The sequence below is a fragment of the Peromyscus californicus genome, unplaced genomic scaffold (genome assembly GCF_007827085.1).
Source record: "Peromyscus californicus insignis strain IS unplaced genomic scaffold, ASM782708v3 Scaffold_21__1_contigs__length_65335640, whole genome shotgun sequence".
Classification (NCBI taxonomy): domain Eukaryota; kingdom Metazoa; phylum Chordata; class Mammalia; order Rodentia; family Cricetidae; genus Peromyscus; species Peromyscus californicus.
Window position 1 is genome coordinate 16,336,854 of NW_026294514.1, and position 17,089 is coordinate 16,353,942.

A 17,089-nucleotide genomic window follows, 5' to 3' on the forward strand; every position below is an offset into this window, starting at 1 on the left:
TGTTGACAAAAAAAAAAAAAAAATCTGTGATGCTGTGAAACGTGACTGCAGACCTGAGCATCCTACCACCCTCCCCTACACCCCACGCAGAGCTTCCAGAATACAGGAAAGAGCACCCACATCACAGGGAGCCAGGGAGCCTGAGTTATGCCGGCCATGGGGAAGGTGTTAGTGCTCCAGACTGCTCACACCCAGCCTTGAACACATCCCTCATTGTTCACACTGGCCAGTCACTGGCATGGGCAGAGAAAAGGAGTGTTAAACGGGGCAAAATATTTATCTTTCCCTAAGTGCCACCAGTAAGTGTCACGGAGCTTGAGAGCACTGGCCTTGGATTGCTTGGCGTCTGTCTCAATAACTGGGAGCCGCCATGTCGTCCAGGTTTACAGTCCAGCTCAGCCGGTTGCCAGCCCTGTATTCTAAGTACTCTGTGCCACCAGAGCACTGAATCGCCTTGTGCCTCGGTTTCCTGATCTGTAAAGGCTGTGTTTGGTAACAGTCCCTACTCAGGGTGGCTGTGCTGCATGACATCACATAGACTCCATGCTTGATGAACCTATTCTGACCTCATTCCATCTTGGAGATAGCTCCGGTGGGGCTAACCATCTCATGCTCACACAGAGCGCTCTCCAACAACTGTGGGAAGTTTGTTTTGTTTTTATGAGATTGATTCAGGCTCAGCAGCTCTCCCACTAAACCTTTGTCTGGGTTTTGTAAGCACCAGCTTATCTCCTTCACAAAGTTAGTTCTTCACAGGGCGGTCCCTCCCGCTGGATCTCATGTCAGCAAAGGGATGTCTCCTCTTTGCATCCTTTTTCCTCCTTATTCTATTTTCCATGTTCTCTCTTTCCCTCCCCCTTTAAATCTGTCTTTTTTTTTCTTTCTGTTCCTCCCCTCCCCCACCCCTTTCCATCCTTCCTGACTGAAAGTGTGCTCAGCAGGGAATGCTGTGTTTAAGGCACTCTTTCCAATTTGTAATAACTTCTCCTCTGGCATCAAGTCCCCTCAGCGACTGAACTCAAAAAAAAAAAAAAAAAAAGTCATCAGAAAAACAAAATAGCTTTTACCCAGCAAGACCCTTAATAGTCCCATTTCCCTCTGGGTCTTCATAAAAGAGGCATAATCTAATCCAGAAAAAAAGAGGGGATGAGTGGGAATAAAAGGGAAGTTCTTCCCAGTAGCTTGCAGTATACAAGTATACAGATGGCTCCTGGCCATCTGAGGGAGGGAGGGAGGAAGGGAAGAGAAGGGAGAGAGAGAGAGAGAGAGAGAGAGAGAGGTCTCTGGTACCCTGCTCCCAGCCCCCAAAGATGTTCTGATAAGTAGCGATTAGGTTCTGGAGAGAGCCAGTCCTTGAAGAAGATAAAGGGAATTGCAAATTACTGGACCAAATGATAATAATAATTGTGAGAATAAATGGGGGAAAATAAAACAGATGTACCCTGAAGGCATAGTAGGAGCCAGAGATAAAGGCACAGGACAGATGGAGTGGAGAGGGGCGAGTTGAAGTCACGCAGGAGAAAACCCACCTACCAGGAATGGCTCACTGATGACGCTGTTGTAGTTTGGTGTCTTGCCAGGGCTACTGATAAACAAGTATTTGGAAGTTACCTTCTCAAGTGAGAAGGAACAACAAATGATAAATAATCAACAAAAAGCTTCAGGGAAAATATTATGTTTGCTACTGCTAGATATAACGTGTGTATTCGCTGAACTTCATCATGACCTAAACTTAGGGTGTCCTTGGAGATCTAGTTCACATTAAGTCCACCTTGGTCTGTGCCTTCATGTTATTACCCCAGGTGATTAATCCACCATTTTAAAATCTGTATTTAATAGCAGTCAACGATAGGAAGGGAAGGGTAGTGGCTGGTGTTTTATAATTTGTGCTAAAATGAATTTTTGAGATCTAGTGATACTCTATTGTGATAAAATAGTATTATTCTAGTTTCTTCTTAATTACTTAATTGGCGAAATCTCATTGAATCTGACAGTTGGGAAAGATGCTGGGCTTGATGGCATAGGACTTGCCAAGGATGGATGGGGAAGGATCCTCGGCCTCAGGTGGCTGGTGGTGTAGCAGAGTGGATGAGGTCATCTGAACTCTTCCAGCTTTTGAGGTACAGAGAAGGGAGAGGTAGTCCCTGGCTCTCCTGGTGTGGAGGTGAAGAAGGGTCCTAGACGGGAGAGATTTCCAGTAAAGAAAGCGTTCGGGGCGGGGGGGGGGGGGGGAGTGGGAGCAGAGACATGCTCGCTGGGTTTGTTTAGGGAAGCTGTAGTGTAGAATACATGGTTAGAAATAATTGCCAATAAAGTTAGAAATAGTGGCTTGGGCTTAATGCAGGGCCAGGGAGTTCAAGTTTCATGTGCTAACCAAGGGGGAACAATTGACATTTCAACCTAAGCTTTAGTTCATCAAAATAACTGAATATAAATATATATATATATATATATATATATATTTTTTTTATTAGCTCCCCCTCCCTTCCTTTGGTTTTTGGAGGGACCTCAAAAATTATTCTTCTTCTATTTCCTTTCCCAAATGTCTGTTAAAACGGTCAGGATTTGTAATCCCAGATCTCTCATCAATGGCATCAAAACTGCATTTGCAGTGAGGTCTGGAAAAAGAAAGGACATAAATACAAACTAATGACATTATATCGGCTGCCCTATTGGAATTGCATTTGTTTATGATATAAGATGACAAATAACACGGTTACCACAGGTGGCATGATTCAAGGTCAGGGGAGGTAATCACGTCAAACCTACATTTTTCCAACTAAGTGATGGGTCATTTTTAGCATCCAGATCGAAGGGAAGAGGCGTTCCAAAGGTCCTACTTCCAGCCCCATCTTCCAGTTGTGGCCTAGGCGAGCTGGAGATGTGGAAGAGGGGGGGTTGTTTCATTTCTTCCTGCCTTCCTTGCACATGTGCTGACTTCCTCTCCTCCTCCTGGGTCCTTGTCTTTCCTCCCAATCCCAGATGGTTCTTTTATTCAGATTTTGAACTTTATCACGGCGAACGTTCACGGGGGACTCTCATTTGCCCTACCTCCAGGAGTCCATTGCTCACTGCCACCCAGCCTCATAAATTGAGGAGATTGCACCCCCTCCTAGTTGCCTGAGGAAGTGGTCAAACGGCCGCATTCCTGGGCTGATGGATTGGCTCATTTCTTCCCAGCTCAAGCCAAGATATGGATTTTATGAGACTGTCTTGTGACAGGCTGAAGCCACTTTGAATAAAACAAAATCTAGCCTCAGCTCGAAGAAATAACTCTTCAAGGAAGCTTATCCTGAGTCAGTGAGCAAAATTTGGCTAAAACCCCAAGCAAAGGACTTAGATGGTCTGGGTGAGGGATTTGATGACGCTACTCTCAGTCTTTCTCCATGCATCCCTGTTGTTGACATGCTCACACAAGGAGCTGTGTGTCCATACCATTTATAAACAAGCAGCCAAAGAGCCAGTTCAGAAGCTCACATTGATACAGCTAACGTGATTAAAAGAGACATTCAGACTCTCCATAATGCAAGCCAGGCATGCTCAAGTGGAGACCCTAGCATTTGGTTTCCGCCTTACCAAATAAATGAACCAGAGGGCGACACCTTATTGTCTCGGGAAGAAGAGACCCCTTTGAATTTGAGGTCACTCGTCAGGTGATAGGAACTCTCCCCCACCTCATGGTATGGGCTTTGAATTTTAGAACTGGAAATAGTTTTTCAGAGGAGAGGGGAAAGTCTCAGCATGGTGGACTCACTTGCCCAAGGCCATACAGCTTGCCAGTGGTGTGACTAGATTTGATTATGAGGCTCTTTATCCCCACCCAGTGCTATTCCAGTTAACCGCCCAGAAACAGCCAGTGATGGAAGAAGGTGGCAACCTCCTGTTTTTAAGTAGGGGAAGAAGAGCATCTTCTTTGCCTTGCTATGAATAATTAGATGGAAGTAATGTTGGATTAAGGGCAGGATGGGATTATGTTGTGAGCAAAGACTAAATTGTAAAAGGTTTCCAAGGGAAGTGATACAGTACACAGTGACCCTCGGGCATCCAATAGCCCACGAGGAATGGTTCTGCACTCCCAGCAGATGATTGAAACCATGGATAGTGCCCAACGCAATAGACTACATGTTTTCCTCTGCATATGTACCTGTGACAGTGTTTAATTTATAAATGAAGCACACTAAAAGATTAATAATAGCTCATAATAAAATATAACAGTTACAATAGCATACCACAATAAAAAGTTATGTGAATGTAGCCTATCTATCTATCATCTATCCATCATCTGTCTACTGTTGTGATTCTGTGTGTTATCATGTAGTGAAGTCAATAACTAAGAAGGACTTAACAACAGTGTTAGACTGCTATTGACCTATGTGCCAGAAGGACGGTCATCGAGGTATGGCAATGTCTTTGACTACAGATAACTGAAACCGTGGAAGGGGGAACCACAGAGAAGTGGGGTTACCCACATGAGAAGCAGATGTCTCTAATCTACCCTCTTGTCTCTGTGGCATGTTAAAGTCACAGAGAGCCAAGCTCAGTGGGTTTCACACAGATCCAGGAGGTCCCGGAGAATCCCACGAGAAATGAGGGGAGAGCCTAGAAGCCAAAGCGACTTTCTTAGTTTTCTGGTTCCTTTCCTGGGAGCATCCAAGGAGACTTTCTCTTTTGCCTCCATTGTACTTGGAATTCTGGGTAGAGTTTTCATGCAAGGGGAAAGAGTACTTCTTAAAAAATAGCACAACTGTCAGGCGGTGGTGGCGCACGCCTTTAATCCCAGCACTCAGGAGGCAGAGCCAGGCGGATCTCTGTGAGTTCGAGGCCAGCCTGGGCTACAGAGTGAGATCCAGGACAGGCACCAAAACTACACAGAGAAACCCTGTCTCGAAAAAAAAAAAAAAAAAGACAACTACTACCTACTACAGTCCACATTGGATTAAATATATAAAGGTGAGACCCCGGGAGGCCCCACTCAAGTAAGAAGTAAGCTTCTTCCCTCTTTTTACCACTGTCAAGCGCTCACCACCACCACTCAATAAACACACACACACACACACACACACACACACACACACACACACACACCCCTCTAACAGTTACCTCACTACTCCCAGAGTCAGCCAACTACCGAGTGCCCCTGTTCATACTCTCTTTCCAGTCTGCTAACCTAAGGGTCTGTAGGGTCTCCACCTGTGGTCACAGGACTCTGCTGTTGAAGCAGGCCGTCAGAATTCTGATTATTTAGAAGAGCTCCGCACAGGGGGCTGGAGGGATGGCTGGTGAAGAAGACTTTCTGCTCTTACGGAGAGGACTCAGGTTTAGTTCCCAGTACCCATATGGTCACTTACAACCATGTAACTCTAGGACAGTTCCAGGAGATCAGGTGCCCTCTTCTGGCCTCCAAGGACCCCAGGCATATATGTGGTGCACATACATACATACATATAGGCAAAGCTCTCATGCATATAACACATACAAAATAAATAAATCTTAAAAGAAAAAAAAAAAAGGCAAAATCCTCACCACAGTCTGCCCTGAGTTTTTATCATCAAATTCAGGCAACACCATTTTCCTTTCAAACAACTCCAATTAAATTTCCTAGATGGCAGACTAGATTGTAAGAGTTCTTCTTCTGCCCTTTTTTAATATCTCCTCAAAATCAAATATTACTAAGGAGCTCTGTCTTAATTCAGGCTCTCTAGGAGGGCCTCAGTAAAGGAGTAGGAAATTCTTTAATCTTCAGTGGGGTGGGGGGGGGCAGTATCAGGAAACCCATAGGCAGATTAGATGGTGCTAGGTGATATGAGCAGAGATGTAGAAATTTAGAAAAAAAAATGGCATTTTACTTTTCAAATAAAAGCTCTTAAGTATTCACTAAGAGGGAAAAATCTAAACCCTGAGACTGTACGAGTTAGCTTTCTCTTCCCTAGAAGTTATGTGTGGAGGTGTCTCACCAGGTCCTGTCTCCCACTGACCCCTGACCTGCCCAGCTCACCCCTCAGGCTTCCCTCCCAAATGTGTCTGCTCCTTCTCTGTGGGAAATACATTGGCCCCAGGTGAAAGGTGTGCACAAAATAGTTGCAAAATGAACTCCCTTGTCAACTCACCAAACAGGCTCAGTGGCTCCAGCCTTAGCAGGGTCTGGTTCCCTCCCTGTGGGAGACTGGCCTTAAGGGGTTTGCCCTTGAGTTCAACTTTCTCTCCACTTGGTTTGATGGCTCTGAAACAAGACAGAAAGCATTTATGAAGTTCTTTGGGAGCACAATAAAGGCCTACAAAGTAAAGGATGATCTAACGCTTCACAAGAAATTCTAGCTAATTCTTATTGGGGCAAGCTTGTACTTAAGACATGCAGGCCCCTCCCCCCCACACACACACAATCTAGAAATGAAAAGATCAATTATCAAGAAGAGACGTAGAAGGATTTAGTGTGTTTTCTTTACAGTTTTTACTGCTGTCTTTCAAGAATTCGGTTCTCTCCAAGAAAAATAAAGACAGAAATTCTAGTATTTATCTTTGTGGATATATGTCTGTGCAAATGATGTGTGATATTTTATGAGAGGGTGCAAACGTGTGTACAGGACTGAAGTGCGAATTACTGATACGTGTATGTAATTGATGGGAGCTCAGGATCTATGTGTGTGCACTTCTGAGTGTGAATGCAGCCTAAGCAAGAATGCTCATTTATAAGTGTATGGGTATTGAAAGGGTTAAAAACATACAACTGAGGCAGATGTTAATGAGTCCACAGATATTTCATTAAGTGTCTTGATTTTCTTCTGATAAAGAATTGATGGGGGGGTGGGAGACAGGGGAAAGCAGGAGGGTTTTCCTTTTCCTTTCAGTTAATAAATTTCAACAGCAGGAGTGCAGACGATTGGCTACAGAGCACAGTAGAGTTAGGCAAAATTTCTGTTGTGGGGCCGTAATTAGGCTGAGTGCAGGTAAGAAATGAAACCTTTCTGGAAGGAAGTTTTGTTCCCGACTCCATTGCTGATCTGTGTGCGTGGTCTAAATGCAGAAGGCCTGGGGTTCCGGGAGTTGAGGGGAGAACGTCCTTTAAGAGGACGTTGGTGGTGCACTCCTTGAATCCCAGCACTCAGGAGGCAGAGCCAGGCGGATCTCTGTGAGTTCAAGGCCAGCCTGGTCTACAGAGTGAGATCCAGGACAGGCATCAAAACTACACAGAGAAACCTTGATAGGGAAACCGTAAGGTTACTAAACAGGAGCTCTGCTCACGTTTCCCCCATGAGTTCCAAGGCACAAAGCGTGTTTTAGGGGTAAGGCCAGGCAGTTTTCTGGGGGAAAAAAAAAAAACCTGGCAGGGTGCTGGCCCAGTAGAAGATTCTTTCCTCTGCTCCTTTGGCAAAAGAGCAAGTGAGCTAAGTGCCCTCTCTAAGTACCCGCATGTCTGCCTTGTCAGAAGGCTTCTACCCGCCCCTTTCACCTACCGAAGCCACCATGTGACCAGCTGGAAGACACTGGTGCCCACGTTGGGGGAGTGCTTTGGGGTGCCTGCAAAGCCTGCAGGCGTGGGCTGCAGAGGCAGGGGAGGGGAGGTGGAAGCACCTGGGTGGGAGGGATGGACCCATTGTCCTCCAGGCCTGGGGAGGATGCAGGGTCATTAGGTAGAGGATGATACTGTAGCTGTTAGCCCGAGGAAACAGCTCACTTTTGTTTTCTACCCAGTAGGAAATGGACCTGAATCCATTAGATTCTGGGCAGTTCAACCAGGCACAGTTTGAGCCCTTGGAAGCTAGATGCCAAAAAGGCTACTCGTGTGGATTTGTGTCCTACCACCATTGTGCAGCATGCCTATCATTTATGCATTTCAAGCCTGTCAGGCTGGCAGTCGGCAGCAGAGGGCTGGGAGACAGTAATGCCAACAGACACAGGGGCTGCTAAAGTGCACCTGTGGAGTTAAAAATGCATGACCCATTCCCTCTTTGAGGAAACACAGGAGAAAGACCCCCGTCCTGGAGGGGGTCTGCTGAGCTGTAATACATAATTCACGGGCCCACGCTGGTCCATGCAGATGGCGGTATTAAATCGTGATTGATGCTCAGAGACACAAAATGCTCACGAACGCTCCAAGAGGTTTCAGAATACGGTTCCGTGTCTCCTGTGCCCCTCTGCTCTAACTAGGGTATTAAGCAAACCCCACTATTTCCCAAGAACCCCTGCTAAGGATGGCAGACGTTCCCTCCTGGATAGATGAGAATCTTGAAATGTCATCACCTACCATTTCAGCCTTTGAAGGTGGCCCCTTCCCTCCTGTTTACCTCCAGGAAGGGGTGGGGGAGCCCTCTCTTCCCCTGCCTCTCCCTTTCCAGAAGCACCAGCACACTCTGGTGGCCACGGAGCCGGAGGGACAGTGGGCAGAAAGCTAAGGCGTCTGGTCCACCCCACACAAAGCACCTTTGTGGAAAAGCTGAGATCGGAGCCAGGGATCCTCTAATACAGAGCCTTCCACTGGGTGTATAATGAAATAATAAATCAAATCTGTGGTGTGCGTGGAATTCAATGTTGGGGGGGGGGAGTTCTTTAAAAACAAGCTGAAATCACACTCTAGGGCCTGTTTTGGCCCAAAGCTGGAAGTGCCTCCTTACACCTCTTGTAATTGTTGCCAGGTTTGTGGGTTGGTACCACAAAACCACGATTGTCAGTTCCTGGAGCCCGGCTGCTGACTCCCTGTGCTGGGCTAGGAGACACCCAATAAAATGAAGGATTTATGAGACAAAGATAGAGATGGGAGGCTTGAAGGAAGAGAGGAAGATGGCCAAGAAAGGGAGACAGGAAAAGGCAGGGAGACTTCTTAAGAGTATACTCTTATTTTTATAATCTCCAGCCTTGTAATTGGAATATTTATGACCATCTTCTGGAGTGTGTGTGTGTATGTGTGTGGTATGTGTGTGTGTGTGTGTGTGTGTGTGTGTGTGTGTGTGTGTGTGTGTGTGGTGTGTGTGTGTGTGTGGTGTGTGTGTGTATGTGTGTGGTGTGTGTGTGTGGTGGTGTGTGTGTGTGTATATGTGGGTGTGTGTGTGTGTGTGTGTGTGTGTGTGTGTGTGTGTGTGTGTGGTTGGGTGGCTACGAGGAGCGAAGAGCTGAAATAATCTCTTCCACTGAATGAATAAATAGGTTAGTCTCCTGGACTGCCATAAAAGGTCTGTAAAATAGTCACTGGGAGGGAGGAAAGGCCAAGGGAGGCTGCTGGAGCATATCTCAAGTCCTTTGGTGCTGTTTCCCTCTCTTCCAGACCCACCCTGTGGAGGTCGGCTGAATTCCAAGGATGCTGGCTACATCACCTCCCCGGGTTACCCCCAGGACTATCCCTCTCACCAGAACTGTGAGTGGGTTGTGTACGCACCGGAACCCAACCAGAAGATCGTCCTCAACTTCAACCCTCACTTTGAAATCGAGAAACATGACTGCAAGTAAGCACAGCCCTGTGGATGGGGACACACACATCCGGCCACTGTCCTTCTAGTTTGTCCACGAAGGATGGTAGTGGGTCCCAGCCACAGAGAGACACATAAAGACGGCATTACCTTTTAGGAGAGGGAGGGTGGAGTTGATTCTGTGGTATTATGAAGAACTTTCTGGAATAAGGTAGAAAAAAAAAAGCAGTGCCCTGTCTGCAAAAGTTGGCAGTGAGGAGAGTTTCCATGGGGGCCAGAAGTGGGCTACACCACTTATTGGCTCTATGATTTATCTTCCCTTGGAGAGCTCCCCCATTTCAACTGCTGCCTTATCAGGGAGCCCCACCAGCTTCCCAAATAAAACAGTAGCTGGATCCTCAAATATATCCAGCACTGGGGATTGGCTTATTGCTTTCTGAGGGAGGGGGCTGTTCATTGCTTTAAAAGAGCAAGAGGTACTGGGTTGATGAAGACAGATTTAAGACTCCAATTGATTCTTGATGTCTGCGCTGCCCAGGTTACTATCAAAGATGCAGGTATGGATTTGCTCTACAAACCCAGTTCTAATTGCTCTACGAATAATTAAGCCACTCAGTTCTCACCATGGCCCTGGGAAGTCAGTGCCATCATGACCTCCATTTTAACACGAGAGCACCAAGGCACAGAGAAGTTAAGTCAGTCCCTCAAGGCAACTCAGCTGACCCTGCCACCGGACATCAGTTTAGCCACCTTGGAAATGTGGACAGCTAGACGACTGCTTTTGAGATGCCGTGCTTGGGCGGGTGGGGAGGCAGGCTGAGTAGTCGTGTGGAGAATAGAGAAGATGGCTGAGTGGGTTATTAAAGCTCTACCCTAGGTGTTTCCTTGCGAATCAAAAGTGCAAGTGTTCAGTTCACAAAAGAATGTGCCAATGGCAGTTTTGGTCTTTAACCATAAGCTCTGGGTAAGCGTTCAGTATTCACATGATGAACAAGCATTCTGAGCGTGACTGTGACCAAGGAATTGTGAGTCCTGAATAATTAATAAGGGGACAGCTTGTGGGACAGGTATAAGAGAGCAGGCCATACTCCTGGCCTCCACTGCAGACAGGCTTCAGTCCAGGCCAGCACTTCCTCCTCCGAAGGAAACAAGAGCTGCCTGTAACTAGTGCTAAACTCTGAGGCCTGGGGAACCGTTGTCATTATAAGCCTCCCAGGACCACTTTGCACCTACAGAATGGTTTCCTTCTAACAGGAGGTAGCCTGTGTTGAAAAAAATCAGAGTTTCCCGGATGGATGCCGCACATGACCAAGAGTCACAGGATGGGGTTTCTAATTCCAGGGCCAGTCTTGGCTGCCTGGATGACGTAGCAGACCAGTTCCCTTTTATCTGTGCTAGACATACTAGACACATTGACTCAGCGTCCGTGGGCTTCCACTTCCCCAACAGTGAACTTTACAAAGAATCTGGGTTAGAACGGTTTCTGTAAAATGTATTTCAGGTCCGGGAGCCTTTGGCTAGGCCTCAGAAGGGTTGGCGTCAACTGAAGTATAATGTACAGGGTGCTTGAGAGTGAGCTCAGAGAAATTTGACTAAGCACCTCTCTGGACGGAGGGCCAAATTCGGTTCTGCTGATACCAGCAAAATCTCTAGCGGAAATTGCTAAGAGGCCATTTTATGGATATTCACGATGACAGAAGAAAAGGGCCCAGCTCTTTAGAAGGTTGGATCCATATGGCAATGAGCAAAGTTCCAAATATATTGGGAAGACGAAAAGGAAGCGCACTCCCTTTCAAGACCCATCCCCCAGGGTAGGGAGAGCCTGGTGTGGAGCACTGGTCAGCAGAAGGGACACAAACCTCACCCTTGCTGGAGTCTGAAGGGAGGAAGCAGGCAAGTTCCAGGCTATCTCCCAGCTTCTCAGCCTTCCGAAGCAGCTTCCTGTTTTCCTCCGCACTCCCCATCCCTGCTGCTGGCTTCAACCTAAAAGGTTGAAGAGGTCAGAGAAAAACCTTTCTGGAATCTATTTCCCCCCTCCCCCCTTCCCCCTCTTCCCCCCATGCCAAACTGTCAGCAAGGCTCCTCTAGGGTTAAACTTCATCCATCTAGCCTTCTCTGGGTCCCCCACCACCGGTCCCCCATTCCCCATTCTCTGTCTCTCTCACTAATTTTTATGTTTAGAAGGGCGTATCTGGTCTCTCAGCCTCTCCCTCATGATCATTTGCATGCCGAATAAGGGGCTTGCCTCTCCCCATGCCTCACTTTACTTTCTTGGGAAAGGAACGGTTCATCTCATTAAGTCCTGGAAGTTTTGTCTTGTTCTTATACTCTTTACAACTCCTTCTCTTCCACACTGCATTTTTTTTTCCTCCAAAGAGTTCCTGGGTTTGTAAACCTTTTGCTATCAAAGGAAATCAGCCTCCCCTCTCTTTGCATCTTGGGGACATGTTTAATTGTCTACCTCAAAGCTTATGTGGTGCCTCTCCCAACAGAGAACTGCCTCAGCTGCCCTTCTGTGGGTGGGCAGTAGCTCTTAGCAGAAAGGAGACGTGAGGAGAAGAGGCTGCCCACGTTTCCTCTTCTGCTTTCTGTACATGGAATTACCTAGAAAAATTGCCCTTTGACCTAAAACCAGGGCCCTGACAGGAAGGATTATTCTGGTATGTGACACCTAACCCTTTGTCTTTCTATTCCTTAAAATCTCCACCCCCAAGGTCAAGGCTGTTACTGAGCAAACCCCAGACGGATCTTTTCCTGACCGTTGCTCCTTCATTTTGTTCCACTGAAGCTTGCTGTCTGCTCGGAAAATTTCACTCACGAGAGTCAGCCGTTCTGTGCCAGTGCAACCCAAAGCCACCCTCTCTGTTAGCTTTGCCTGCCTCCTCCCTCAGGCTATCCACAGGGAGCCAAACCCTAAGCATACTGTCCTGGGGACCCGGTAGCTACTACAGGCAGAAGCAAAGGCCGCTGTGGTTTTGCCAGCTGCCCGTGCCCAGGGACAAAAAGACAGGACTCAGGGCTGTCTGGGCAAACAGAGAGAATCCAATTCATCCCCCCTGGGAGCAGAAGATACCAGGAGGCTGATGCCTCGGCAGACAGAGGCCATTCGCTTGAGTCATCAGCCAGAGGGTTCGATGTTATGGTTTTAGAAACCCACACACATGAGGCTGAGTATTTTTCCATTTCTAAAGTTTGAACTGTGTATTTTTTTAAAACACTTACCAACATGCCATCCTACACAACTTATTCATCAGTCTTCAAGCAGGCCACACACACACACACACACACACACACACACACATATACACACTAATGTAGAGGCCCAACCAAAGGTAACTAAAATCAAGAGCTAGTTCTTTGAAAGAATAAGAGCTTACCAAATAGGTATCTTGAAAATATTTTTAGGAAGTTCGAAAGCCACTAGGAAGCCATGAAAGTACATTTCTTAGGCCAACAACCTCACACACAAGTCTACATAGATTCAGAGCAAAATACCTCATTCATGTCAAAATGAACCCGATTGAAGAAGAGTATTTTCCTGGGTGGAGTTCCTTAGTGAAAAAGTCCCGGAGCGTTTTTAAGTCACATGCCGCACTTCCCTATTTTTCTTAAACAAAGTCAACAGTTAAGGAGAGTCATTTTTCGTTCTTGATGATTCAGGACAGTAATTCTGAACTTCAGTTCTTTCTGAGCGATGGAGGCCAAGTAATGTCCTCTTTGGAACTGACTTAACTTGACGAGGTGTGCACTTGAGTGCAGTACCGGCAGAGGTCAGGAGAGGGCGCAAGATCCCGCTGTGAACTGCCCGATGTTGGTGCTGTGAATGGAACTCGTGTCCTCTTCCAAGAGCAGTATGCACTCTCAACCACCCAGCCACCTCTTCAGTCCGCGCTTGAGTTTTTGCTGAGCTTTTAAACGTCTAAGCCATCTGTTTACCCCTTCCTCAAAACCATGATGGCAACTACTTTGTTGTGCCCGTTTATGTCATTACAATAAGTTGGCAAGCATGTTAAATGCAGGGTGTCATGGGAAACTTGAGACTATTTTCTCCTGGTATTCTTTTGTAAATTTTTATTTATTTATTGATATTTTTCTGTATAAGTGTTCCGCATATGTACCTGCAGGCCAGAAGAGGGCACTAGATCTCATTACAGATGGTCGTGAGCCACCATGTGGTTGCTGGAAACTGAACTCAGGTCCTCTGGAAGAGCAGCTGGTGCTCTTAACCACGGAGTCATCTCTACAGCCCCTTCTCCTGGTATTCGTGCTGTCAATTCTTGTTATGAGGAGCCTCTCTCTTCTGACTTCTTTTGAATTTTTTTTTTTTTTTGTATGTGTATCAATTTTGCTGTAGAAAATCTTCGCTGCCTATGTTAAAGATTAGGTCCTGGGGTTCAAAATTTCAACCTTAAGCCAGTGCAAATTCAAGGCCAACAATTTTTATTTGCTTCATTCAGCCAAGGTCACAGCAGAGTAAAGGCTTCCTGAAGACTGAACCCCCCCCCCCCCCCGCCCCACAGCACACTCTGACTGAGCATGACGGCACCCATAGTTCTCAGTGTTGGTTTAGATTATGGTTCCTTCTGCTCACCCCCCTCCCCAGTCCACTACAATATGGAAATGGGCATTGGGTCTCTGGCCAAATATCCTAGCTAAACAAGATACTCTTGTGTTTACTCAACTGCAGAAGGGTCCTTTAAGTCTGTAGAAGATGTGTCTGTCCCTCTCACAGTAGGTGACCATATTTTAAAACAAGTAGCAGATTCCTGGGTTGATAAATTAATGCTGATGTTAAACAGAGAAAAGAAACGACCTCTGGTCGTCATCCCCCCCACCCCACCCACCACCAAACAATTAGTGTTTCCCTGTGCCCGGTAAATATCCAACCTTTCCAGCAACCGAACACAGCCTTCCATCTGTATGAGGACTCCTGAGCTCCCACTGCATACATACACTGTCCCCTTCCCTGACCACTCTGCCCCGGGCCTCCTTGCTCTGTCTACGGTGCCTTTTATTAATTAGCCCCTGCTCCAAGCCACCATGACTTGACTGTCTCTTCCTACATAGTCGCTTCACGTTTGGAGTGGGTCAACGCTCCCGTGGCACCAACCACCCACTCCATCTCTGAGCTGCCGCACCCAGCCCCGGAGGGACCTGCGGAGGTGTGTGCCGAAGCTTGTTTGACTGATGCTTTGGCATTGATTGTGCCGGGGCATAGGTAGGTGTGATATGAACTGTGTCGGAGGGCAGGCAGGTCTGGTTTTTTTTCCCCATTCCTCCATCAGAGATTACAAAGCAGTGACATAAAGATGATTAAAAAAAAAAAATCTAGGCTATACATGTCACTGGCCATTCAAACTTGGGTCTGTCACCCACAAAACGACCACGGGCCATTCACTCTGTGCCCAGGCAGTGCCTATCAAGCACCTACTTAGTGCCAAGCTTGAGAGCCAGTTTTGGAAATACAGAGGTTGGTATACCATACCTTTGACCTGGTAGACCTCGGGGTTCCAGAGTAGGAGGTGGTGAGGTCAAGCTGCCCCAGCTGGCATAGTACTTCTGAGCCTGGCAGGAGATTGTCTCTGTCTCAATGAATAGTGACAGGAAGGCATGTGACATGGCCACCCCTCTTTCCTGCTTGCAGATAAAGAAACATGGCCTCACAGAGCTCAAGCAAGTGGCCTTAGGTCCTGCCCTCTGAAGGGGCTGGGAAGGGATTTGAACCCTACTTTTCAGTCTGCATTCTTTACTATTTTTTTAAGATTTATTTATTTATTATGTATACAGAAGAGGGTGCCAGATCTCATTACAGATGGTTGTGAGCCACCATGTGGGTGCTGGGAATTGAACTCAGGACCTCTGGAAGAGCAGTCGGTGCTCTTAACCTCTGAGCCATCTCTCCAGCCCTGCATTCTTTACTTTTAACACTGCCTGCCTTCCCCTCCCCCACACTGCGTGCTATGACTGTGACGTGATGGGAGCCTGGTATATGAGTCCATAGTACCCAGATCCAGCCTAGACTAGAAAATCCAGGGAGACTCCCTGGAAGAGGTATTTCCTATGCTGACCCTAGAGCAGTCAGCCAGGCAAAGGGGGCTGTGCATGGCTAACGGTCTAGGCAGAGGGTGGCACACTGAACAGCCTGAAGAGAGAGGGCTGTGAGTAGCTCTGGGAAACACAGTCATAAAGATGGCCAACCTCCGTTGTTTCCTTCCCTACCCAGTAAGGGTAGAAGCAAAAGAAGGTTGCCCTTGTGACTTGTTGATATAAACCCTCTTCCTGGCAAAAGGTGCCTGATGATGTTACTTAACTCTATTTCCTGGCCAGGCGACTTCCACCAGCTCCTTAGGAGAGGGACCCAGGGCAGGAAGCAGGAAAGGGTGAGATTATGGAGCCTCTGGAGGCCCACCCTTGCGCTATTGTAGTGTCTGTTCCCTGTGTCCAGATGTCCTGAGTGTAGTGCTCGAGAGTGTGGTCCGCTCTGGGAAAGTCCAGGTAACAAGCTGGATTAAGTCCTCATCCACTCATTCCCACACAGACACTGGACCCCTTCTCTTTCCACGAGAAACCGAATTCCCCCGTTGGAGGTGTGGCTTCAGCTGGGGTCGCCTGAAGTCAAAACAGGGCCAGTCTCTGTGGTGCAGAAGGCTGCCATGTGCTGGCCCAGGAGGGACCCTTGGGTTGATTACTCATGACATTGTGACAGATTTACTGCCCTGCCCACCACAGAAATATCCCCATTCTCTGAGGATCCAGTGAGCATTAGTATTTTTCTATATTGCAACAACCCTCCTAATGACAGAAACAGACCCACCTCTGGGAGCGTGGCGCAATAATGGGACCAGCTCCTTGAGCCAGAGCCCAGCTATACCAGCTGACCCGTCTGTCCTCCACAACCTTGACCAAGGACTCCCTCTGCCCGGCCACTTCAGCTCACCCAAGAAGTGGGAAACAACACCCCATGGATTTTTCTCCTCCTCTTACCAAGGTTAAAGAGCAGTTGGGACAACAGTTATTTTTGGCTGCTTGTTTTTAAACATGCGATGTTGCAATCCCAACTCTCTCCATGCAAGCAAGCATCACTGTGGCTGTCTTTCTTAACAATGCGTTTTATCTTCTGATTGAGAAAATCACTTGAGATTTTATCATACACGATCCCCCTTGCTCTGCCTCTCAACCCTAGCACCTTCTTGAAACGTGGAGATCCCAGGGGGCCAGCACCTCACCCCATGTAACTCCATGTAATTCTCCCATCTAATTACACTGGCAGGCTGTCTTAAGAAATTCAGAGGGACAGGGAGACAGATTCACGTATGGAGGGGATAAAGCAGAGAAAGGGAGATAACGTGTCAAGACATTCGACTTCTCTACAGAGGGGTTTGTGTCTCCCTGTAATCATGAGTCCCGTAGAAAAAATGCACTCTTTTTGTTTGTTTTAGGAATCGAGACCTTGATGGGAGACACTCAAGAGATAACTTAATTCCATTTTTCTATTCCTGCCTAGATAAATCATCACACACTCACAGCCCTTGTCTTGTCTTTTAGAGAAAATAATAATAATAATAATAATAATAATAATAATAATAATAACAATAATAAACCCTCCATAATCGCCCTGCATTATGAGACCTTTTGGCTCACAACCCATCCCAGTTGATTGAAGAATAGATGACTGTATTCAATTTACATAA

The 17,089-nt window shown here is 47.0% G+C and overlaps 1 protein-coding gene across 3 annotated transcripts in view; it reads left to right on the forward strand.

Moving 5' to 3' along the window:
• Nrp2 (neuropilin 2) overlaps nucleotides 1–17,089 on the forward strand; it is a 120,436-nt gene that overhangs the window by 7,444 nt on the left and 95,903 nt on the right. For all 3 annotated transcript variants that reach the window (XM_052749632.1, XM_052749633.1, XM_052749634.1), the window contains exon 2: nucleotides 9,257–9,434. In XM_052749632.1, the coding sequence (XP_052605592.1) occupies nucleotides 9,257–9,434 (178 nt within the window). The remainder of the gene's footprint in view (nucleotides 1–9,256; nucleotides 9,435–17,089) is intronic.